This window comes from Accipiter gentilis, chromosome 32 (assembly GCF_929443795.1).
Source record: "Accipiter gentilis chromosome 32, bAccGen1.1, whole genome shotgun sequence".
Taxonomy (NCBI): Eukaryota; Metazoa; Chordata; class Aves; order Accipitriformes; family Accipitridae; genus Astur; species Astur gentilis.
In genome coordinates this window covers 13595080-13622642 of record NC_064911.1, presented here as the reverse complement: position 1 = coordinate 13622642, position 27563 = coordinate 13595080, and the positions used below count along the sequence as shown (strand labels likewise).

Sequence of the window (27563 nt, the reverse complement as noted above, 5' to 3'; positions counted from 1 at the left end):
AACTGCCTTTGTGGCTCATTTGCTCATTCCATTTTGAGAGCTCTGCTTCTGCTTTGCTGCTGGGTATGTCAGTACGCCAAGCAGATTTGGCCTATAGAGAGGAGCAACAATATCCATAAAAACTGTGACAAATTTTCACATAGCATAAACGCTATCAACCATCTCCAAAGCATGGTGTGTATATTCGTCTAGTTATTTATTGCATTCTGTCAATTAATTATGGTCTAGGTAAAGCACTACAAAAGCCTTAGGGAAGAGCAGTCAACCTTCTCCATCTTGAACTTTCTCTACAGTCATCTCATCATTATAACAACATAGAGAATAAAAAGGATGTTAAAGTGGCTCTCTGACTGTAATATGTTTTGTTAAATATCGATTTTATATTTGCCACTGAAAAAGTTTGGATCAATGATGTTTGCCTTTGCTATCTTTCATATGTTCCTTCCTATTGCTCTAATTGTTACCCTATCATTGCTAAAGTATATTTAAGGGATATTATTGCACGCATGCATTTTGCATTCATGTTGCAGCTATTCAGCAGGAAGAAGTTTCAGACCATTAATCTGTAAAACCTTTGGCACAGGCTTTGTTCTCTGCTATGTACTTATACAGCATTTACGCTATTTCACATATAGGCTGTGTACACTTGCAGCTCTTAAATGTCATCGCCTTATGTATCTCTAATTGTCGTGCTTCTTGTTACACAACTGGTTTTAACCAGTATTTTGGTAACTGAATACAGACTTTTCTGTGCTAAGGTTGAAAGAATATGTGATTTTTTTTTTTGCTGTGTATTTTTAAAGAAATGTTTTTAAAAACTTGTACTTTAAAGTTGGCAGTACTGATTTTACATAGTGTCTTCTGAATGAATTGCCTTATTCAAATAAGATTAGTAAGCGTAAGATCTTAATAGATATTTCACCATGCATGCATAATTTTTTAAACTTTCATTACTATTCTGCTAAAATCAAAATCTAATTTAAATTGAATATTATTCCTGTGTAAAACAGGCAGATTAACTCATCTTTATTCTCAACCTTATTTAATACTGTGAAATGATCTAGTAACTCTACTGACTGTAAGGATAAAATCCAGCAAAAGCAGGTGTGACATGGACCAACATCAGTATCTTATTTCCAAAGATAAAGTTGTCACTTAAAAAAAAGAAAATCACTCTCCAAAGTTAGCTAATTGTTTTATTAACTTCAGTACAAGATTAAATGCTTTATCTTTCTTTCGTACGCCAGATGAACAATGTAGTTTAAAGAAAATTTAACCTCAGGGTCCTATTCACCAGGTGCAAGTCTCATTGATCACTTCAAGGTCAGAGAAAAGATTTGATAGGTGTTTCAGCCAACAATTTAAACTGAGTATCAAGTTACTAAAAAAATCATTTCTATTCATGGAATCCACACATATTCTAATTTTACTGTCTATAGTGTTAGTAATTGTTTAAAGGGGGATTTAAACAAAAGTGGTGGGCTATGACACCTCTCAACTTCATTTATCATCAGCATCAAAAAATTGATATAGCCTTTTGCTAATTTCCTGTTTGCTATACAAATATCCTAAACTGTACGTTCTGTGAAAACAGTTTGTGCCTTGACTTGGTGAAAAAAGCCATCTATTCTGTTGCTGCTGTAGCCTGCATCAGATGTTGTTCTGTGGCAGGAGAGATTGCTTTTTGCCTGATGGAATCTCATTGGGTTCAATGGGGAAAATGTTGTGGGCATTATCCCATGAATCCTTTCGATAGGATCCATCAAGCTAGAAGGGAAAAAAAAAAAAAAAAAAAAAAAAAAAAAGAACAATAACAACAAAAAAACCCACCCTAATTTATCATCTTGAACTATGGTAGTCCATCTATTGTAAATTATGTGTTATCATCCAAGACAGTTGGATACGGTCATTGTGAAAAAATTGTGCATTTATGTATTGATTTACTGAAAGAAAGACTCTTGTTTTAGTTCAGAATGTTCTGCTAAAGGGGAAACAAGTATTACACGGATGGAAAAGAGTTACTGTCACTGTCGACATAACTTGAGTTAGTACTTTGTTTAGCACTAGAACCACCTAGAATTCAGTAATTTTCAAGACAACCTAGAATTCAGTAATTTTCAGAAAGCATTAGACACCCACAAATGACTATTTTAATAGAATATTTTATTTCCAAGGGAAAATATTAGGTTTTCAAATGCTGCTGAAGCCATAAGTATTTTCTTCAGGATAAGGCTATACAACTTAACTACAACAACTGCTCTAATCAATACAAAAACTGCAGCAAGAGCAAGTCTACCAAGTTCAGAATCTGTGCAAGTGCCTCAGAGCTGCTGCTTTGGGTTTCCAGCTCAGACACATTTCAGCAAAGGAAAAGATGGATCAAGTTTTAGACTTTTCTGGAGCGGTGGAGAAGAGAGACTTCGAAAGGTCATCTACATATGACCATACATGGTAGAATATTTGACTTACAAGCTGTATTTATGCCTAAGAAGTGGGTCAAAATTTCCCAAATCAGAGGAACTCTTCCTTTTCCTATGCTTAAAGCAGTGCAGTTTATTATGTCAAATTAGGAACAGTTCTAATACTAGCACTGGTAGTAACAAAGTCTAAGGATGAATGTATTAAATCTACTACAAGCTACACCATCTACTAGAATAGAAATATAAAAGACAGTCTCTTTTAAGAAGATAAATCTAATATAAACATAGGTATTTAAGAATCCCAGGCTCCCTGCAATGCATCTCTAGGCATATTTCACATGCAATTTAAGAAGAAAGATGAGAACACAGACTGAATGTCCTTGACAGTCTGAGGGAGGATTTCTTGTTGAAATGAGTGACTTCCTCTTACCAAAACCTCAAAATTCCTGATAACTATAATCTAATTGAATTGTGAAGAGAGTAATAAACTGGCTCATCTGGTTGGAGTAATGGCCATCTGCAGAGCTAAATCTTTCTGAAGAATATTTTAAAGAATTAAAAAAGAGATTAATTCTGCCACTTTTTCTTAAATATCATAAGTTATTCAAGTAAGTTATTTAACCACCTTGATGTCTGACTGAGTAATGTTCATGAAGTAATTTATTCAGCAAATACTGGTAATAGTCACCAAACAATTTATATAAAAGTATATTTTTTTGGTATTCAACCCATTCTTACAGATGGCTCATGATTCATAGGAGTAATTTGCAGAACACAGATCATCCATGTGTATTCACTGTAGGCTGGAAATGCTACTGAGTTACATGCTAATTAATTGCCAGAGAAATCTATGTTAGGAGGGCGTTAATTGTTGGGAGCAAGTATCAGGAATTTTAACGTAAATGGTATTCCAATTATTTTCCAAACAGTGTTAACTCAGCAAGTCCAAATAAAATTTGCAAGAGTTCCAAATAAGTTAAACCACAGGAAATTACAGACAGTGCATCCAATATTCCCTGCCCCCTTAATTTATAGTGCAGTGGTGACAAGCAAAAGATGACCGATTATGATCAGTGTATACAGAATGAAATTAAACCAAACCTTTATGAGAACTGTGGAAGCAAAGAGCAAAGGCAAGAAAACTCATGGATCAGGATGAAGACAGTTTAATAAGTGAAGGGAAGGGGGGGGGGGGGGGGGCGGGGAACCAAACAAAACCCAACACAACAAAAAAGAAGGGATGTAAAATCACTCACCACCTCCCACAAGCAGACCGATGCCCAGCCAGGCTGTGAGCAATTTCTAAAGAAGAAGATAGCTAACAATCATTTTTCTTAGCTTAGAGAAGAAACACTTCCAGATAGAATTAAAGGTGGCTTAATTGACTTCAGCAGTTCAAATATTAGAAGTTTCACAGCATTGCTTAGATGTAATGCAATCAATATCAATCATAGCTTCAGGACTGGCGACGGTCTGAATACTTTCATACAGCACTGGTTCCCATATTGTTATCCTCTTTTGGCATTACGAGAATTATAGTCTCAATAAGCAAAGTAACCTGTCCTCATGTTTGCGAATCAAAAATTTTGAGTATTGATTCTGCACTCAAAATCCAGTCTTGCTACTTATAGGATGTGCTACATTCACTGCCTGTAATGAATTTTCTGAATCTCTGTTTTTAGTCGTAAAACTCAGGTCAACATCAACCAGTGGCGAGGGAGGCAGGTGATGTCTTACTTAATGTGAAACTGTTTTAATAATCCTATTAACTTTGTTACATTTTTCCTTGCTTATTCTGTTTAAGAGATACAATTTAGAATAACATTAAACTATGGTAATTAACAAATCTACCAGGAACAATGCAGAACATATTTTCACCAAGCCACTGAATATGTAATAGTACCATTTGCTGTTCAGATACGCAAGTTTGCACAGACAAGCTTAGGGAAGGCACACCTGGGTACTGTGGCTTGCACACTGCATCATTTATTTCCAGAACAGCATGACAAATGGGTTTGATATGCTATCTTCCATAGGCTAAGTTAGTGATTATTCAGTAATAAAGGTGCACAAGCCTGACTTCTGGAGGGCTTGATAATGTTACCTGCAATCTGGTTCACTCTGACATCTATTTTATCATTTAAGACTTATTTTGTGTGCCTTCTGCTTTAGAATATCCCTGAAGTCTCACCCACGAATTACAAAGCAATCGCTCGGGTCTCTAGCTGAATTCAGCACACTGCAAGCAAATTAACGAAGCCAACTCGAGTACACCCTTTTCCAAGGATTCGCCAGCCTCCCGGCTGCTCCGCCTTGTGCCTGGCAGTGATTTCTGCCCCAGGAAACCTTCGTGGAGCATCCCCCCACCCCAGCCGCACCTCGCCGTCCCTGAGCTCGGCGGGTTTTCCATTCAGCTTTACCGGCACATCGCAGCCCAGCCCTGAGATGTCAGTGTGGCTGAGGAAGTCCTTTTTTGACTCACAGCACTTTATAGCTTAGCTAAGAAGCATGCGCTTTTCACCAATTTTTCATTTGTGGCAGTATATTTTCTAATTTTTTTTCGGTTAGAACTGTGCTGTTTATGAAGGCTATTATAAATGTGGAAGTTTCATTATGGAATAATACCTATTTAAAAATGCTGTTCAGGCACCGCATCACTGTTTCTTACTTGTAGCTTGACTAGATTATGATGTTCTCTTTCACTGCTACAGCAACGAGCGTGATTATTTTCTTTACCGGCTTTCTATTATATTTCATTCTTTAAACTACAGAAAATTTTAAAGTCATTTTCTATGTCACTTTTGCGAAATTAAGATTCCTAACAGCTATTCAAATTAATTTTCTAATTCCAATTGTTTTGATATGTAGTTGAATCAGAACAGAAGTTTTAATGATGGTTAAAGAATATTTAACTGCTTCAGCAAAGTAATTAAGGTTTCCTACCGTTAATAAAATCTACTGTAAGTATTGGTGAATATTAAGGTCTTAGAGAATCCACAAAATATCCCACAAAGTACCTGATTTGTGCGCTACATTATTTCAATTATATATGTACATATAGTGAATAAAATGTAGACACTAAATACTGGTAAAGACAAATTGTAATCTCTTAATGCTAATTATCTCAAGATTGGGTTCTCAGCAGGGCAACTAAACAAAAAAATTTGCATGTACAATATTTGGGTTTGCTGTTTACAACAAATGAGAAAAAGATGGCCGTAGGATCTTTCTTCATAATCCTAACCTCCCATTTTACTTTACAACACTATTGTAATGACCAACATAAAATAAAGAACTTGCACTGTCATCTCTGCTAATTTACAGCCTAATTATCGCTGTTCATTGAAGCACACAAAAATGACAGTTCTGCTACTCACTATTCATAGAATTTAATAATAAAAATACATTAGTGTTAGCACTATGGCTTTACCCTCAGAAATGCAAAGGAAATTTTACAGCAAGAGTGCTGTAGCCCTTTACTACAGCAGCAGCAGAAGAGCAGTGACACTGTAAAAGGAAAGAAACTTCCTCACGGTTTCTAAAAACAGCCCAAAGCCTCAGCCAGTATATTGGCTAGAAAGGGTATGTGTAAGAGAGCTTCTTCAGTGTTAGATCCACCATTAATTGCGTTTCATCACCTCCATTATTATTCCCCAAGTAAGGGTGATTTAATACTGGTTTTGCCATCCAACTAAATCTGTCTCCTTCAGGTCACTAATGAAAATTATTTCAACTAGCAGGAAAGGCAGAAATGGGTATCTGGTATTCTCAACGTGTCACCACGTCTTATTTCAGGTCAATGTTGAGAGCAGAGCAGCAGCAGAATTACACACAGTTGCAGATTCTCTGGCTTACATTAGAGCTACAGGAACGAAAGCTTGTGTGGGGAGGAAAGGGGAAAATCCGGTGTACGCAAAAGGACTATCAATATGACGAGCAAAGAGAACATAGGCATCACCAAAACATTACTGAAACAACTTAATACTTCAGTTAGAGTAAGAATGTCAGAAATATCTCTAACATACTGTGATGGTGTAACATTGGTCCAAATTGCACTTATGAGCCTTAAGAGTACTCAATGTATTTTTGAACATACAGGAATAAGATGTGACCTGATACGTATATGTAATACGTACGAGTGACTGCCTACTCCCCGCACACAGTACCAACGGTGGAGATATAAAGAGCTGTCTGCCCAGATCATAACCAGAGACCGAGGTGTGAATAGGTATAGGTTGAAAATCCAGTTACTTAAAGCCCATCTGTACTGATAAATTCCGAAAAGGAAATTTTGGATTACTGACTGAGTTCTTAGAAAGCTAGTAATAATCTTTGACCATCATGTTTATCCCATTCCAGACAAATTTATTATGTTAAAGCTCTTTGTTAGCGATGGAAGTTAATCCAAAGCCAAACATGGCTAGTACATTTCCAAGTGTCATGCCTAAAAACAGGAGTTCAGTTCCAGAACTACATTAGAAGTTTCTGAGCTCTGCAGATGTGTCATATAGCATTATGTAAATAGAAAAGAACACAGAATAAATTCAGTCAGTTATTTTCTTTTTCAAATGTTTTTTATGTAAAAAGACTAAATTAATCAAATGTCTAATACAGTAAAAGAAAACAAGTAGGAGGGATTAAAGGGCCTTCTTGTTTTTCCAGGATTTGAATTTCTTATTCACTGTCGTACAAGTTGTTACTCAGAGAGATAAAACACTATATCATTTGCCATGCGTCTTTTTATCAACTTTGTTTTGACCATCTTATTTTTTAAATCAATATTGCTGTTTCAATTCTAATATAGTAGCCTGAGTCGCCTAGAGTTGCCAGCATACAGCGAATAGATTTAAACTACAAACTGTGCATTGTAGAGAGTTTGGGGCGTTTGCCGCTACTGTATGTTTTTGACAAACAGTTTCCCTTTAAAGAATGACTTAAAACTTAAAAATTAATTCCTGCAGTAATAAGAACATTTTTACTACTACTCAAGGAATAAATGTTTCCTGACCTTCAGACTTACAGAAGCTATTTGGCTACAAATCCTTTTTGCTTATTTTGAAGCTTGTTTTAAAAAAGTTATTCCTGGCTTTGTGTTCTGAAATTCTGTCTTCTACAGTTTAGTATCTCGCTTCTAGTGCCTCTGATCCTAGGAGGGATACTACAAGTAAAATCAATAACCTAGGCCTCACATATTCAATAACTCATATATTCTCCACCAGCTCTTAATATGATTGTTTTGATTCTCTGTGAAAAGTCATTCTGTCATGCTGTCTACAGAGCTGGGGCAAATGTATCAAGTATCTGTCCCTGGTGATGATGGCAAAGGGATAACGTAGAAATCAAAATATAATATGTTTTTCCAGCTTGTCATGAGTTAATTTTCAAAATTTAGTTTTATTCTTGTCCATTGTGAAGAGTAGTAAAATAATCACAGTACATGCATTTGTGTGTTCCAATGCTGCTTTTTCTGTGTAGGATTTCTTTTTTTCCTTCCACTCCTGAAGGCACATTTGTCTATTGCATTCAGGAGGGCTTACCTGAATCACAAGTGTCGCCGTGTGCTTCTTGCCGTACATCCTTGGCTTGAATCCCACCGTTATATGGGTTCCCACCGTGCCTTCTGGAAGAAGTTCTCCAGCCTGGGGCAGCACAAGGAATTCGGGATCGCTGCCCGCCAGAAAGTGCGCAGTGAATGGCTCTGGGTACCTACGGAAAAGCACAGGAGGCTCTTGTGCCTTTTACAGTATCTTAATAAAATGTATCTACAATCTAACTTTAAGCCCACCCGGTGGCATGACTCAGGAAACTTGGCAGCCCATGGAATGCATACAGAATTTTAACTGCATTCTTACTTACAGAATAAATATTCTTTAGTAATTATTTACATTTATCTATAAATATTTATAATCTTCATACACAGGGACTCGCATACTGATCTTCCATTTCAAACATACTTACATGCTATTATAAATATTATAATAACTACAGAATAATGATAGCATTTGCCACTAGAAAGGAAAGAATCATCTGACCTGTAAAGATACAAGAGTAGTGATAGAAATAAATTCCATATCAGAGTGAAAATCCACTTTTCCCATTAAAACCCTCACTTTTCCAATCTCTAATCAAATAAAACTGACAAGCCACCCATTTTATTAAGTTTTATGACTAGAACTGAGTTTGCAATCTGGTGGAGTGTTACTAGATTGGGAGGGAGCTCTGAAAGCCTTGAAATGAACATATGGAAAATCATAATTTTCTATCACTGTTTTCCACATTTTTTATATCCCATAAACTAAACACGTTAAGATATTGCAATGATAATAATTAGGTTCCTTTATTGATGATATTGTATATCTGTTATCTCAAAGAATTTCTGTCACGGGTAGTGCAGATCTTCTCTAATTGCTGGTTTAATGGCAGTACTGTTGAACCAAAGACAACGTCTTATTCCTGGTAAAGACAGTGGCTGAGGACGACAAAATAATCTTAGGCCAATCCCAAACTGAAGCCTGTCTGTCACAGTTCCTCAGGGACTCCTTGCCATAAACTTTGTCAGCGTGAAAGGAATATACATTTTTGTATTTTCCAGTCAGGCATTCTCCTTTTAGTCTTTATATGTGTTGCTAAGGTCAACTCTATCACTATCTGGACAGAAAGAGAACAAAAGGAATTGAAACTAGAAATACAACGGTGTGGTCAAAAAATAAACCACAACAGTCTGCCACAGTACAGCAGGGCAAGTATCATGCATGCTTAAAGGGAACACATTTTCAGTTGATAAAACTTGAAGAAAGAAAAACTAAGAGCATCTCAACGAAAAGCTGTTCAAATCTGCTTATTCATGCATTGTCACACCAGAAATAACACTGCTTTTCAAAGAAAACAGTCACAAAGAACTGAAATTTAATATTTTATGACAATTCATATCTCTACGGATATGTCCCACATTTCCCGGGCAAGTGCTGTTCCATGGGTGGTATGCTGGGTCTATGTCATCTTGTTTAAAAATAGATCTCCTTTGGAATTCGTTCTCACAAAAGGGTTTCCTCAATTCAAAATACTCTCATGAAAAAAAGGTCACACTGTAAGTTTGTAGAAACAAATAGCGTGAGTGCAGAAAACGGAAAACAAAAAGCTTCTGCCGCCTCAAAAAAAAAAAATAAATTAACTGCCATTTAGCAGTGCCATCGGACTTGGGTGCATTAGCAGATTTAGGCTAGCTTTTCCTTTAGGTGACAGCAAGGTGGGCAAAACTACTGAATGTCTGAAACTGCATTTCAAGTCTTGTGACATTGAACTTATGCTGACAATCTCTTTTTGTGGTGCCTGAAGTTGTGCAGCTGATTTTATAGCCCTGGGCCATAAGGACTAAGCTGGTTGCGACCTGAATTCCCATCTACGTGCCACCTAAGCCTCGAATTTTCACATCCGTATTTCCCGCAAGGACTGCTCAGCTGTGATTGCCTAGAGCCTAATTACTACACACAAAGGGCAGGCACGGGATGAAAAAGAAGTGATGCCTCTTAGACTGAGTAGCGGAGCAGAGCACTCATCAAAACCATCTGAGATGAATATTCAAACCCTGGTTCTGGAAAAAGAGACCTGAACACAGGTCTTCATTTCCAACATCATTGCTCTATAGGCTAGGTTTAGGAACATTTTAAGACAGCAGTTTCTTTATCTCCCATGTTCAGTCTGTTTTCTGGTAAGTAGTTAGGGATGACAACTCCTAATAAGTATTTTGTGTCTTCGTAAGACATACAAGAGCGTGACTTAGCTACAGATGCAATCATGAAAAGCTAAGGGAGATGGGACAGGCTGCATGCACAGAAGACACAAGAAAATAAGGACTTTATTTCTGAAGAAATTGCATCTTAGCAGGGTGTGAAGGAACAGTAATTTTTTTTTTCAGAGACTATAAATCATTCCTCAAAACAGTTAGTCAGAAAACACACAGGAGAAAAAGCTATAGTTTTAGTCCTGACAAAGGAGACCAGACAGTTTAAAATGAAACTGTCACAAAACTGATCGATAATTGCGCACACAAGATATTTGCCAAGTCAGAGAAAAAATCTTATTGCATCCACCTTGTCAGATTTTAATTTTCATAAAAATGGAGAGAAACTAATAAAAAAGCTTTAAAGAAAAATCTGCATGTTTCTTGACAGCACTGGCACAAGGTACTAAAGGCAACTATCATTCTTTTCTGCGTTGGGTAAAATATAGATACACATACACACAGACATCCTTACATGAATACATATCGTTACACCTAAAACCTCCCTGTTCCCTTCCCTTCCCCTCCCGTCCCCAAAACCTGGCTGTTTTAAACAAAAGAGTCAAGTCAGTTACTGGATGCAAAATGTTCCTCAAAGTGGAAAGTATGTCCAAATCAGGAAAATAGAAATTCTGGCAAATTAAATGTATAGCCATAATATGATAGGACAGCAGGGACTCTGACAAAGGTATGGCTCACAGCACAAGTACTAGCAATTAAAAACTTACACACCATCGAAAACAGGAACCTTTCACAGTGCCTGTAGTGCTGATAAATCATGAATTTTTATTTTTTAAATATATCTAAAGATGGCCTCTCAAGGAAAAAGCAAGTAGCGTTTTCACTCATGTTCACATCAGGGAGATGATCTGGCATTCTGGCTAGCTCACTAGCATAAGTAAATTGCTTTCTCATTTTCATCTTCTATAGTAACGAGAAAGCTGGAGATAAAATTCCCAGAATAGCACCTGAATTTCAGACATTATTGTTTTCACTGTCTGTATATTTAGGGTATAATTAAAAATTAATACTTATGTGGTTTAAAATGATTAAAAATTAATTCCTCCTTTTTGATTACTGCTTCAGGTAAAACAGCTCTGGAGTCAATGTTTGGCTTGTCATTTCTCGGCCATGAAGGACAGTGATAAGGCAGTCTATTTTTTCAAGAAGGCTTTTGTTTAACTCAAGGGTGGCAGACACTAACACACTTGATAAAGTTTAATGATGTGTAGAGTTTTGAAAACACATACGAATGAAGCAAAAATGAATTAGCAAATATAAGGGCAGTGGCCATATAAACCGGAGAAAGCAAATGTGCCTTCCCACCCGTGTGCCCCGTAACTCCTGTCACAACAGTTTGGTACTGCTATCGGACAATAGGAACGCTGCCCTTACTCAAATAATGAACAAGAGTCAATATTAATTTGAATTTAAATAATTATTGGACAATGACATCATGGCAACCAGGAAGAGCAAAAAATTGAGCTAGTATTTAATCGACATAATTCTAATTACTCCTTCAATCTTGTTCTTAAATGGCATTGTTCTTAAATAGCAGTCTGTGCTTGTCAGCATTCTAGTTAGATAATTTTCAAATTAGTAAACTAAAAAAGAATAGCACCTTATGCCTTCAGTTAAAGAAAACCTTAAAATGTATATTCCCATAGAGATCTCACTGCAAAACTTATAAAATACCCAGGAAATCTGAAATATAAGCCTTTATTAAATTAAGGCTCAAAATAGCTTTAATGTTTACTCCTCTCTTCCTCAAACTAGTGAAGCAGTAAATTATTCCTGTAGAAATGTATTCCTTTACAAAACTTATCATTTTGCAAACTATACGTAAAAAACAACACATAGTGCTTCTGGTCAAATATAAAAATTTTTTATAAAAGAAGAGTAACAAAATGTTTTAATCTGCAAAGTACAGAACTGCTTAAGCAAACAGGGGATACGGTTTGAAAATGTTGCAATGTGCTTCCAAAAGTAGTTAATCATAACTAAACTTACTTCTTTTAATTAGTAGTTAACATCGGTTGGATGACACAAGAAATTTCAATTATTATGTAGTGAAGTTCTTTAAACTTATTAACTTTATGAAGTTGTCAAATTGTATAAAATTATTAGTGATAGATGGTATGATTTAGACAATTTCTTTTCAACCAAAAAAATGACAATGGAAAAAAACATTAGGAAATCCTCATTATTTATCGGAGCCGGTTATGTTTTATACCAAAACCGACTCTGGTTTACTTAACCGCTCTAAATCCTGAACTCTGGACATCAGAGAAGATTTAACTCCAATTATCACTCTGTAGCTTTAGAAAGACTGCTTCGGAATTAAAGAACTTTCAAAAAATATGAAGAAACACTGCATGACAAATGACTGTCAGGGAATGCTTTACCAACTATAACATCACTTTTGTTGTGTACATGTCGTAAAACCAAAGCAGGAGCTATGGTTTTTATCTTCACAAAACGTTAAGATTTCTGGCTCTTTCCTGTTCTACCCAGGGGAACCGTATTTGTGGATTGGTAAACTGACTTTTCCAGTTAAAAGGGGTCCAGGTGACATGGCTAGATACAGCTCCTGGCTCAACGTGTGACATGTCAGGTATCGTATTATCGGGAAGGACGATGGTAACTTTTCGGGAGCTCTGCCGCATGTGTATCATTCCTGGTATTTTCCACTAGTCTCCATTCAGACTCCAGAAAACGGAGCTCAGTCAACATTTGTTCTTTGCAGCTGCCACTATGTGGGAGATGCTAAGATAAAGTATTCTAATTCCATCTTTAGATTAACGGTAGAATTTTGCAGAACTGGTTACAACGAGATTGGCATAGGAATCCAGGCCTGTAACGTGTACGGCGACGTGTGAGAGAGGGGGAGGGAGAGGGTGCGTGTGCTGAGAACTTAATGAATGCATTTTCTCGCAGCATACATAATTCTGGCTCATGGTAATTCTAATGAAATACAGCAGTAATTACAATAAAATATAAATATTTCTCAAAGTTGTAACTGTAAACCTTTTTTTCCCTTCACAATTAGGGAGGGTACAGAAAAAATGGTTGCCCGCTATTCTTCAGAGAGCATTAAAATTAATTTTCTGTGATCAAGGAATGTTTTTAATTGAGCATTTATTCTATACGCTAGGAAGTGTGCATAGAAGAAATAAGGAAAATATCCACAGTGGTGTTCAAAATATGAAAAGTAGGTTAAGATAACTAAGTCTGCACATGCAGTCATTTTAAAGCCTAATATCATCTTTCTTCTCATCTCCCCAGTCCACCTGGTTTTGTTTTCACTTCATTTTAGCTCTGTTTCCATAAATCGAGCGGCATCTTGGATTTGGCAGATACCACTCCATGGAGACCGTATTGATACCATGCTTTTGTGAGAGCAGGTGCTGACTAAGTGTGTTTTTCTGAAGCATAGTTTGAGGTCACCTGAGAAGTTTCCTCAAGGTAACAAATATCCTGTTTGTGATAAACACAGGATTGGAATGAGAGGTTGGGATGGAAGGATAGATAAAATTTTTCTGTATATGGGAAGCAATACATGATTAAAACAATCACTAACAGGTACATGGAAAGCTAGAATTATACTGGTGAAAGGAGGTTCTGTGAGAAATAAGCAGATAGAACCAACAGGAGAGAATTAGCCACCATCTTGTCTAAACATTCAAAAGTAATGCGGTTTACAAAAAATTTCTGAGTAAACATAGTATTCATATGTATCTATCCACGTTTCATGTTGGCTAATGAAGTACTTGCACTGGAAAGCAAGTAAGGTAACATTCTGTTGTAGCTGGATATCAGTATTTTAAAGTGAAGGAATAAATCCAACTGCCAAAATACCTCTGTACTAGAATATATAGCAGTAAGTACTCTCCAAAAACAGTTCTGTATCAATATGAATGTTCTGATCCCAAAACACAATTGATTAAAAATATATTAAGAAGTTATTTTCAGTAAAACAAGCAAAGCATCACTTTCAGAATTTTTTTTCTGTTTCAATTACAGACAGTAGCATAAAATAATGGACCAATAATTTGAGCTGGATATCAAACAAGTTTCTAAAATTTTTATTTCCAAGGATAATATTCTATCTATTCTTTTTGGTGAATACTGCTGTCATTCTGTAAACCATTAGCATTCAATAATGCATTTGGTACTAAAACAAACACTAATATTAACATAAACATTAGAGGCTTGTTCCGAAGCCAATTACCTCAGTGGAAACGTTGCCAATGATTTCAGCTGGTGTTGAATTAAACCTACATTTATGACAAAACCCCAAAAAGGTCCCTGTGTATGTTAAAAAGTGGCAGCTCTTTCTTATTTAACAAGTGAAGTCTGCTGATATGACTCTAACCAAACTTAATCCCACTACAAGAAACCGTTCAACAACAGGTCCCTTTTGAATTTTTAAAGCTGAAAGTAAAATATTGGACTACTCATATATCAGAACTGTCCTAGGCGCAGACAGTTTAAAAAAATATATTTGAGTTTTCTTCATACAACAAAACTGATTGGCTGCATTCTCAGTGTCTTTCATTATTTATTGAAGCAGATATTGGGCTGTTTCTCATTGGGGGCATGTGTGTGTCAATTTTAAATATATTAAAACAGAGCGCATTACATATTTGCATGGACTCTCAGAGCTTTCATTATTGCAGATCATTGTGAACAGCGTAGCAACTACCTCCCGTTTGTAACTGTTCATCATTCCTGAAGCAACTACATCAAACGTAGTTACGGGTAAATTGGAAAATCATTAATTCGGTCTGAAATATTTCATACACATTGAAGATTTTGCTGGGGAGGGGTGTAATTAAAGGGAGAAGCCCACATTTGAGTTGCAGTAGCTGTAAAGAAAAAGAAAGGTAAAACCGTTGACCTCACAGCTTTGTAGAGGTCACCAAAGGTGCTCTGTGGATCACTGAAGATCCTCGTTCAACTTGGTACATATACGAGAATCCCAATCTGCCTTTAACATGATACTGAGCCTTTTTGGGGCCTCTGGTTCTCAAACATTTGTTGTTGCATCACTACGCACCCTGCTAACCCAAAAAGATGATGTACAGGTCTGCTCAGTGATGCTGTGCAACTACTCTGTCCTGCAAGTAGCAGAAGGAGAAAAAGGCAGAGCTGCAGAGTCCCTTTCTAGCAGGTTACTCAGAAATACATCTGTTTCCCCCCCAGTTACTCTCAAAGTAGCAGTGCCACAAGGTACTATCCAGCATAAGAAAGGAAGACAGAAAGTACCTATATGCAGGGTGAAAAAAACGCCACCTCTCTTTAAGTGCCAGCACTGATTATCTATGGGATTGTGCTGTTAATTGTTTACTTAAGAAAAACTCCAAAGGGGTGATCATTTTTTTCAGGGAAGGTCTACAGGATGACACTCTATATCCAAACTGAAACTTTTAATCCATACTTTAATATTTCATGGGTTTATTTTTAATCCAAGTCATTTGAGCTATTCAAGCATTAAATTACATCTGTAATATATGGGTTTCTTGTGTAATTGCTTTTAAACTGCAGAGCCAGTATGCCAAATGTTGGTTGGCTGACTGTTCTATTTCTATAACAAAACCTCCACCACCAAAATCTCCTAAGCAAATCAAAGATAAGATAAAGCAATATAAAACTCACAGAGCAGTTGTTGGCACTATTTATGAGACGGAGCTTATTCAGTACATGCAAGCATTACATTTTGTATTTGAAATGTATGGGGGCAACCCTTGTTATGTAAAATAAAGTTGGAATTTGTTTAAGGGAAAAAGAGAATCTGTCTTCCATCATGGCTCCTTCTTTATATAACCATATTGATTCAGGTTTTATAATACCTTTCTGGAGAACATTAGGTCTCTTCACTACTATCAAACACCTACCAGGAGATTACAGTATTGCCAGAGCAATTGCTTCACTTTTGTCCTGAAAGAGCTCATTCTATTGAAGCTGTTAACTTGAACACTGTGATAGGAGCCTTTGTCACAGTCCTCAGTAATTATCATCACTGACAGCCATCTAAAAGCTGGAACAACTGTCCATCTTAGATGCACAGCTTTTGGAAATAAATCAGTTGAAACCAAGGACACTTCACGCTGGGGATGTTACAAAAGCATGTATCTACAACGAAAGTTAACTATCAATCAGCATATCTGGCACACTTTCTAGATAAACAGTAAAAAGAGACAATTTTTAAGTAAAAAAGAAATTTGAAAACCTCCATGAGCTAATTAGATTGTAAGCCTCACAATTCTTTCAGGTTCACCATTTACTATTTTAAAACTTATGTATCAGTACTACACAATTTTTTCCTCGACCTTCTGCTGTAGACAAATGACACCATGGGTTTGCTATAACATTATGAAACTCTGAGAAAATATTGAAATGTATGTACAAATATATTAACAGAGATTTCTGCAGGACTTTTAAAAAAAGAGAGTAACAAAATATTGAAGAACGACACAATTATTTTATCTTGTGAAAGGGCAGAGTAGACATTAATCCATAACATGCTTATATAACAGGAATACTTTTTAAAAATGACACATTTAACAATTTTTAAAGGAAAGGATTGTTTTTAACTTGGTATAAGTATGAAGTACTTTGAAAAACAGTCTATGAGTGAAAACATTAAGGCTTTAATAGTGAGCCTTTATTATCACAACATACCTGCCTTAACATTGTATTACACATTCTACCACACAAAAGCATTTTAGGGCAAAACTTTAAAGTCATAACATAAGCATTTGGATCTATTCCACAAATTTCCTATTGAGTGGCTGCAGCCTAAATGTGGGATGTTTCTGTTTCCTACAGTACAGCTTCAAAATTTGTTACCTATACAATGCTGCACTTGAAAGTAATGATGTGTTACTGAAACAGCTGCAGCTCAGTTATATTTCTGTTGCCCAAATCTACCCTATCCAATGTGTTTGAATGTGAGTTCTAGCCTCAGAAAACTGCATAAATACTTCATCATAAGTATTTTTACCTTGTCTGGCTTGTAAGCTTGAAGCCAACTATAGATTCTTTATTCAGGCCAACTGCTTCAATGTTGATAACATCATCCACTTCTGGCTCTGTGGCAATGAACAGCATTGGAAACTTCCAAACACCACCTGTAGTGCACCGTACTACTAGAGTTGCTTCATTCCTTAAAATTTCAAATAAAACCATTCATTACATAGAACAGCATTATCAAACGTAAACTCAGTAAGTTAATAGCCAAAATAAGCCTTAAGTTTGTAGAACTATACTACAGTAAAATGAAGATACAGATAGTTTTAAATTGGAACACATCCTTAATTTTATGTGGCGTAGTCCGCATCAGTTGCACTTTAGACTGGAATGTAAACTAAATAGCATTTGATATTCACAGCAAAGTACAAGAAAGGGCACAATATGAAAGCAAAATGATGGGCACAGCCATAAGATTTGATTCTTCCTCTCTTACCCTCTGTTGAGTTAAAAAAAATTAACTCAATTTGTTTTACTTATTATTCTTTATTTACTTAGTGTTAGAGGAGAATTTGGTCCAAACCATGTTAGCAGTTCATATTAGAATTCAAATAGATCTGACGTAGGTCTATGTACTTTAGAAAAATTCCAGACTCTGATGTCTTCAGACCATCTAAGAAGAGAGTTGGTGCTGTAGATTCTGATGACAAAGAAACTAATTAATTGACATTACTGAGTCCTCTACATGAAGCCTGATAGATCTCAAATATATGAAGATAAAAACCCAATCCAAAATAATAATAACAATGATAATAATACTTATAATAATGATAATAATGATACTAGTACTAATAATTAATAATAATAACGGAAAGGGCAGAAATAAAAAGGCTTTCTTAATTAATCTCCCTTCTGACACAAAGACACTGCACGAGGTAGGTGGATAGACTTTCCTAAAGGTTTGCTCTCTGTTTATTTCAGTAACCTTCTGGATTACGGCAAATACAGTTCCCTCCTGCATCCTAAACCCACCCTCTTTGCATGCAACCCATGCCATTCAGCAGTGACTGCTCTCTAGTCTTCCTAGTAACGTTGAGCCCCTGAAGTTCCCTTGTGCCTGCATCTTACTGAAGCTTCTTTCCTACCTCCTCCCCATACACATCTGACTGCTTCAAAAGGAAGAAACAACTTCCCTCCCTCCAAAAAGGATCTCCTTTTCGCAGGTTTTTTTTTTAAAGAGGTGGGATGTACTAATGTAAGTCAAAGCGAACCAATCATTTTTCATATCGCAGCTACAAAAGAGGATAATATTTTCATGTGGACTGTTGTTACTGGGGCACTAGAGACTAATTTCAAATTCAACCATCCCTTCCAGCCAGAGAATATGCATGCACACATGCTCGTCTAGGAAAAGTTTTTCAAGACTGACAGACCATCTTGTCTGTATGCTTTCCACAAATTTTGAGAGCAACTAATTTTCATTGGAAGTCTTTCAATACTCCAACGTTTAGAAGTAAATTGATGCACAAACAGACTAAGGCAGTAACTCAACAGAACCATCTCACAGGCATTAAAAAGAAACAGTCAGTTTTAATATCAAAGTTATCATATTGAGAAGCAGTAAGTGAGAAAATCTAAAATAATTGATCTCAGAGGTGAAAACAAAATGAGGAAAACAATACAGGAAGGCCCTTACATAGCTAAGAGTGACCAGATAGGATTTTACTGCATGTTCTGTTGGTAATAAGGACTGGGAGCTTACCTCATTGGTTTGTTAGGTGCAAACACTATATTAAAGATCAGTGTTACGATTCCAGATTCTGTATCTCGTTCTCTTTGAACCAGATGCATACCAACCAAAGATTCAAGCTGAGTTTTAATTTCATTTGATTGATATTGCAATTCATAGAGAAATTCCACTGTTGTAAAGAAGCCTAAATGATACAAAAGAAAAAGATCAGTCTGTATGCACTCTAACATCACACAGTTGGCTGGTTAGTAGCTACAATCCTTTCATTTGTTACTAAAAATGACAAATAAGTAAAACTAGTAATTACCCAAAACCTGAGTGATTTTGCTTCTGACTGCATAGCAAAATCTTCCAATTTCATATGACAGGCTATATAGTTTCCGGCAAAACGGAGGCTGGAAAGCCTACTTAGTAGATGTGAACAATAACAGCAATATTGTTCTGGCTACCGTTTGTGCATTACAGTGAGATATTTCTATTTCATCAGCCAAATGAAAATTGCAAGAATGTAATGCTATTTTTGAGTAATGCCATTGGGACAATCTCAAAAAAAAAAAAAAAAAAGTCATTGAGGATGTCGGTGCCATTGATGGCTGCAAGCCTGAGAAACAGAATACAGAAAAATAGTGAAGATGTCACTAGCAGCGTCTTCTCTTATTCCCTGTAGATATGAAAAGGTCAAGTAGTAATGACATACGAATAAACAGCTGAGCTTCTTGAATCAAATGCCTCCTCCACCTGTAATAAAGAAAACTGTGATATTCAGTATACAATGCTAATTTGTGCACAGAAGGGAATGTCTCTATGAGGAAAAGAATCTCAAGCTGCTAATCTATTTAAAAGTTTTACATGTTTTATGGATGAAAAGTCTTTTAACACAACCACTATATCCTACAGGAGATTTCATTTTACTATGACCACATATCTCAGGGCACATTTTGAATTTGCCAGCTTAGTACAATGCATTGTGCAGAACTCCCGTGTGTACATCCCTGTAAATATATGCTGGCTATAGAGTGCCAGTCAGCTGCAGAGTTCATTCCTAAGGCCTTCCGACTTGGAATTCTAAAATACAGACTACTTATTTCTTTATATGAAAAGTCCAAGAGACAATGCACTGGGAGATTGTTGAATAAAAGTTTACTTTGGTTTTCCTAATCTCTAATGCTACCCAAATTTAAGTATGGAGACACCTTCCTACGCTTGTCGTCCCTTCTCCTTTTCTGAAATGTATGAATTCCTTCTTCCTACTTCATCAGCTAACAAGAAGCTTGAATTTTTGTTGCCAATATTTTTGTAACATACAGATTAACCCTGAGAAATATAGCAGTTTATATTGAAACATTTCTGACTCTTTAAACTGGATCCTTCACACAGAAGTCTGTACAATTTATGCCAGATCAGAATAAGCAAAATATTCTTACCAGTTACCAAAGGATTATCAGTCATAGTAGATACACAGAGTACCGAATATACAGGATTTCCATGTATTAATCCATCTATTATAAATGTACTTTGTTATAATGAAATTAGACATCAATATTTTTCCTAGAATTTATAAAATTTCTAGAATCATCCTACATTGTTCCATGCTTTGTTGTTTCTCTATTTGAAAAATATAATGTTTATGCCATGCATTCAGGTTCCAACACAGCCCAAGGCTTGTAGTAGTCACCCTAGACAAATGCCAAAACGTGAAGATTCAGACATAAAAAATGAACTTATTACAGGAGAGAAAATATGACATCATTTGGAGCATTCTACAGTGAGAAAATTGCAACTGTTGAGCAGATGTTTCCTTCAGCAGTTATATCACACAATGCTACTGAGGAAAAGCTTATAGTTCAGATGCTAGGAAGAAAACGTGAACTGCATGCTGCTTTTAGTATCCAAAGACATTTGGTTTTGGTTTGACACGTGTATATAGTACCTTTTAGTCAGAAGCAATTAAATATTTATATTTTTTCTGCTCCAGGCTGTTTTGTAACCTGTTCTATGCTCATATTGAGTATTTAGTTAAAATATTTTAGTATTTACAACACCTAAGGAAAAGTGATGCATTTCTAAGTGCCAATATTTGAAAGCTTCCTTATGCTGGTCCCTTAGTTGGTTTTGATCTACGCTGCCAATCTAGTTTAGGCCTGTTCAAAAAAGAAAAATGTAATTAGATTTTCACGATAGCTGCCCTGAAGCCTGCTATATTATCATACTATGGAAAGCCTCTGTGAATATGTTAATATTTGATTCTAGACAATTCCATAATATACATGCTGCCTAAACAAACTAGCTGCAGCTAGAGGCAAAAAAAAGTTGTGAATAATTGCTAGAAATTTGTCCAAAGTGTCAAATGTTCAGAGTTCTCTTGACTCTTAGAATTTCTAGTTTCAATTCAAATGGTGAAATAAATAAAACATTGGGGACAGAATTAACATTTTCTTTAAAGTAATGCCAAATACAATACAGCATACTATGCAAATATGCCTTGATCCTTTAGCCCAGCTCTTTGTGTGTTTTCATTCACTAGTTTTCTTTTTAAAAATCACTATTTTAGTATAGGTTAAGTTCTTATTATATCTAATGCAAATTGTAAAAGACACATGCAGATATGAAGTATACCCCAATTAATCCACCTCTGTTCTGCAAATAGAGAGCAGCAGGAAGAGTTTTAACTACATCTGACTCAACATACAGATATTTATCAATCCAAACACTGTGAAGATATGAGCATGCTATTTATATACAGCTGGTTACATCTAGGGAATAGAAATTCCAATTATAAAAAAAAATATTACTTCCTCATATTTCCTGAAGAATATTATGCATTATTTAAGTAAGAAAAGGAGTAAGAATATGTTTTTGAGGTAATTATTCCAAGACAAATTTTTTAAAGCATTAAATATATCTTGTTTTGAAAGGCAATTAATCTCAGTCTTTAAGTGTTTTCCTTTGTGTAAATAAAGACTTCCAAAAGGTAGTATGCATTTAGGGAACATTTGTGTATGCAGAATTACTGAAGCAACTATGTTTAAAAAACAATAAGGTTTTTAAGCTATATGCTTCTATGATTTGGCTGATGTTTATTTTCAAGTGCTGGTAAGGCTAATTCTTCAAAAGCACTAGAATTAAAGTGTTGAGGATATGTGGGGGTTTTTTAAATAGGCTCTAAGAAGATGAAAGGAAATAGACCACTTTTTTTTCAAATTTATTTTCTGACTCTTAAGAGTGATAGTGTGGAAACTCCAAGGATTTTACACTCTGAGCATATAAACTGGGTGAACGTGAATTTTTGTGACTGTTAGGATTTACTGTAAAATTAATTAATAAATGTCATACATCTAAAAATAAAAAGACAAGCCTGACAGGTTCACATAAGAACAACCTCGGGAACTGAAATGACTTTTTAGTGGAAAAGGAGCTGTATTCAAGCTTCGAAAGAGTTAATTACAAAGGCACTGATGGCACTAATGTCTACAGAAGGTACCGTGAAAGGCCCACGGGATATATCTGACCTGGAATAGAGTTTCACCCTGTCATTAGAGAAGCTCTGTGTACCTCCCTCGTATTTCTGAAAAGCGACTGACTTCACCGAAGACCAGCTCACTACCCGATGTGTTTTCTGACGATACGTATCGAACGGACCCTGGCCTGTGAGGCTGCGGTCTCTCGTGGATACCGAGAGGAGATCCAGCTACCTGAGTGAGCTCTCTGCAAACAACGCGCCATCTGCAGCAGGCTTGGCGACACAAAACCAGCAAGGGAGAGGAACTTTCTAAGGGACTCTCCTTACTTCCACACTGTCTCCCCCTTCCAGTGAGACAGGAGGAAATTAAAGCTGCGATGGAAAGAGGTTCAGATCACAAAAATGCTTGTCCTCGTTACAGAGGCTTTCCCTTGGATAGATGCAATAAAACAGAGATGCAAGCAAATTCACTCCGTTGGCCTTCCTCACCTCCCATTCAGCAGGCTGCAATCTTACTTGCTGTTATTTAATAAAGGAGGTCAGCACAATCACGGAATACAAACACAGAATGAAAGCTCAGCCATTCATAAACGTGCAGCTTCATGTTTCTCAAAAGCTAGATAAATTATTTTATCTGGTGCTGAATGTAAACACACTGCACTCTCTCACTGATATTTTTTTTTTTTCTGTTTCTGCTAATTCTTCAAGGCTAAGTATCCATAGTGGCCCTGACACCTAACAAAGCTTTCTTCCCCTCTTGACCTAATAGTCTCCAAACTAGTAAAATAGAAACTACAGGACCAGACCTTAACTACTCACTTCTACCAGACAGTGGCATCTAATGTTGACCTTCCAAACCTTGCGAAATATCTTTCTTCATAGCCCCACTCAGCTCTCATCTGAGATTTGCCCTTCTCCTGCTTCTCCACTGTCTTCCGGGATTCTTCACGCACACTGCTGGAACTCAGTAGGCAGTGGGGAATGAACGTTAAATATGCAGTTATGCCTTCCCAGCAAAAGTAGCAGCAGGCGGAATATGTTACTGTACAGTAGATTAAATCACTTTAATAGAGTTTTCAAGTAAATATCCAAGTGAATAGCAAAAGTGAATTATAAGAGTAATAAAGGAAAAAAACAAGAGGCAGCCTGGTGGTCAAGAACATCTTAACATTTAAGCAGACAGTATCAACCGGGCAGTAAGAAATGAATCTCATCTGAGAAGTAAATATCTCTTTCTCACTGTAAAATGTTGTAACTCCAGGATAATAGCAGCAGAATAAACAAATTGCAGAAGAACCCAAAAAGACCTGGTTGCAGTTGAATATGCCTTTCAGTAAATTTCTTCATACAGGTACAAAAGTGCTGTATGAAAAGCATTATAAATACCAGCAAAGATAACATCATACACTTCATTAAATGCCGGGCACCAAATTACCTTAAATACAAAGAAATAAATGGATGATAAAGTGGTCTCCTTCTGTTCATAATATAGTCATTGATCCTCAGTGCAATTCAAGGAAATCCTCAGTGTAGTTCTGTGTATACATCTTTATATCTCTTCCCTGCAAATTTCTCTTTCCATATCCAATTAAAGCTTTTCATCCATATCTTCAAGGCTCTGCAAAATTCCGCTCTTAGACACATCTTTTTTTACCCTGCATCCTACTGCCTATTCCCCTAGCAACGAACTTCAATATTTCTTTTCTAAATTTTCTCTTACATTTGTTTTTTGTTTGCTAATTTTTTCTCTTTCAAAACACTTCTTTAAGTGTTCTTCTTTCTACTGCTAAAGCTGATTTCTACTGCAAAGAAAGCGGTAGAAAGTGCTTCCCGCCCCCCCCCCCCCCCTTTTTTTTTCTGAGAACGGCTTTCTTCAAAACACTGCAACATTTAGTGAATAAGATGGAAGTTGGTGAGTCCATGTATATGAAATACACGGTATGCATCTAGCATCTGCTGTTCTGCATACATTTCTGCATTCTTCCTTGCAGCTAGTTTCCATATATTCCCTCTCTCGCTGAACCCTTTTTGGACTAATTCCCTTTTTATTAAGTCTATCCATACTCCCCTCTTCATACTCTTACTTTCTTTATTTTGATGTTATTTGGCATAGTAAATTGAAACAAAAACCTCATGAAAAACAAAAGGATGCCACACACTATCTTCCTTTGGTCTGGCATTCTACTTAGATTAGTACACTAATCTGTAAATTAATATTTAAAAATAACTCATTAAAATGTATTCTTTGAAAAACTTTCTATTCCTTTTTCAACATTCTCCTTTTTTATTTAGCATTGTCTTCATTTAGCTAGCAATTGTAGCAAATAGAGATCACATCTGTACCAGGGCACAGGCAACGTCAAACCAGCTTCTTCATGAACATACGTTATGATGTAGCCTTAATGCACACAGACATTGTTTTTTCCATGGTATCCTGACTCTCGCCTCGCTTTGAACCCTGCCCCCTGAAATCATTAACAACTCAAGATGTCTTTTAACCTAACCATTCAATTTGTATTGGCCCACACAAATGCTAAATTGAAAACAATATTATTTATTATTTCACAGTTTTTTCCACCATACTCACCATGATGATGTCTGTGTCCTTTAATGCTTAGTTACGTTAATGTCTAAAACAAATTATGCTTGTCTTTTGGAATACCAACTACCAATGCAAGCAAATTTCTTCAGATTCCTTTGGAGGAGCAGTGTATTTACAAACAGGCCAGCAGATAACCTGCAGATGATGAAGCAGGAGCAAGGTGGTTTTTTCCAGTCTTTCTATGTCAGCACTATGGCTGTTCTTTCCTTCCTCCCATACGCCCTCTCACCTTCGGAAGTATCCTAGGTTTTAGCTTGGTTTTTTTATTGTTTGGTGGTTTACTGGAAATACATAACTCAAAGGACATGTCTTATGTTTGGGGTTTTTTTTGACAATGCATCAATGACTGTAATTGCCAGTTTCATATAAGTGGTTAAGAAGATACCAGTGATTTTACACTAATTCCTTTATCACACTCTTGTGTTCCAAGAATTTTCTGGCTTTTTGTATTATGTTGTATACACTTAGTCCCTTTCTCTCTCTTTTCAAAATTCATTCTTAAAACCACTTGCTTTACAAATCTTTCTTACTCCTTGTCTTCCAATACTGTCAACGTGTACTATGACAAGTATACTTCCCTAAGACAGAAACCACCCTTTTCCATATTTTGGAACATAACAACTCCACTTATGGAACTGTATCACTTGCCAGTTAAAATATCATTTTACTGCTGTATGAATGTGATGTCCCAAATGAGAAGAACAAATAGATTTAGCCTATCACTAGCTATTTCAGTTCCTTCACAGTTCCTTATTAGGGTTATATGCAAAATACAAACATAATTTGTCCTACTGAGTAAAAGTAATTATGCATTTAGAAATTCAAGCTCCTGCATAGTTACTTCTAAAATTCTTTATGTTCAGGAATACTATCTTAAAATATTGTGGATCCAAGCATCACTTTGTAAATCAGCTGTGTGTCTATAAAATGTATGGTGATTTTACTGCTTTAATGGCAGCGATACAATAAATAAGTTTAAAATACCTGTTCCAAGAGAAAATAAGTGTTTTCTGACTACCTTTAACTTCTATCTTATAGCTTGGATGCAAAGTTAGAATCACTTTGCTTTTATAAAAATAGATTTTTCTGATCAACCTTGATCAATCTGAAATATTTTTGAGTGAGAAGGAACACCTTGGCCGATTGCTGCTAAAAATCCGAATGTATTCAACTGTACTGAGATGCGGTTCCTACTCAGCAAGGCCAGTTTCAGTTTTTCAATGAGTCATAAAACACTGCTGTTTAAAATATTCCTATATCCAGTAGCATCTAGTTGCCCTTTGAAATTCTGTAGAGCCGACACAAACCAATCCAAGACTTCTTAATCAGAAAACTCCAAAACTCACAATGCTTGAAATAACATAGCACGTATGTAGCAGAGAGCTTCATGTTGATTTTAAAGGCACTTTTACATGTATCGAGTCTGCAGCACTTCCAGAAGCTGAGAAGAACTTACAGTCTGATCTGTTGAGCTACTCCTCACTTGCAATTACACTGCAAGTCAGTTTTAGAAGAGCAATAATACAGTGTTTTAAAATTTTTTAACTTCATTAGCAGATATTTCAGGCAGACACATTACTTTTCTTAATAACAATTCAATAACTTCTCTTAAAATAAATAGTCCAGACTGATTAGAATCTGGTTGCCTATCGAACACAATGAAAACTGCATCTTTGGGGGGGATTCCTGGAAGAGAGATGCAGCATAGGAATGTGTGTATTTTACAGTTTTGGGTGTTGGGTTTTTTGAGGACATATGAGAAGGACAAATGCAAAGGACATATGCGAAGGACATGTGCTAGCTCTTGTGATTTGCAATATATGCATTGATTCATAGTCTTCATATGAAATGGGGACCTAGGGACCAAGAATTGTTTTGGTTCTTTTTTTTTTTTTTTTTTTAATAACTTCATTTGTTAGAAGTTCGGATGACAAAGATGTCAGCTTAGCTTATGCTATTTCCCAGTATCTTAATCTAAATCACTAGGCAAATAAGCACGTGTGACTACAGACTAAAGAACATGAGCCTGAAGATCTTCCCATACAAAACCAGATTTTTGTGTTTTGAAAACACGGCCCCACATACTGGAAGCTCCCACTCAGTAGCTCTGCAAATTAAAAATCCATGCTACATGAACAAACATAAACATGGGTAAAAGGGGTAATATAAACTTGCAGCATCAGAAGGAGTGATTCTCTGTGTTTCCTTCTAACTTGAAAGGGGATATGGAAAAAAGAAAAATTTCCTAACAAGTATTCCTCATCTGTTCATATAAAAGTATTTTTCTTATAAATAAGATAGAAAGAATCTGTCTTACATCACATCAAAATAACTTAAATTGTTTATAATTTTCCTGATAGAATTTAAATTCTAATATCTGTACTATGATATAATCTTTGATTCAATGATCACCTATTAATTTTTCATTGAAAATTAACAACAATGTAAATTTATTCACATGGAACCCTCTACCGATGTAGATAAATTGTTTCTGGTACTATCACTAGAATCTGTAAGCACATCTTAGTTTTACACTATACTATGGTCTATTACAAAAAGATGCTTTTTTTTCTTTTGAC

The 27563-nt window shown here is 36.0% G+C and overlaps 1 protein-coding gene across 1 annotated transcript in view; it reads right to left on the bottom strand.

Moving 5' to 3' along the window:
- The window catches only part of CFAP47 (cilia and flagella associated protein 47), a 347638-nt gene that overhangs the window by 2060 nt on the left and 318015 nt on the right, over positions 1–27563 (bottom strand). The window contains 3 exon segments of the mRNA XM_049834739.1: positions 7958–8126; positions 17207–17368; positions 18935–19106. Of these exon segments, the coding sequence (XP_049690696.1) occupies positions 7958–8126; positions 17207–17368; positions 18935–19106 (503 nt within the window).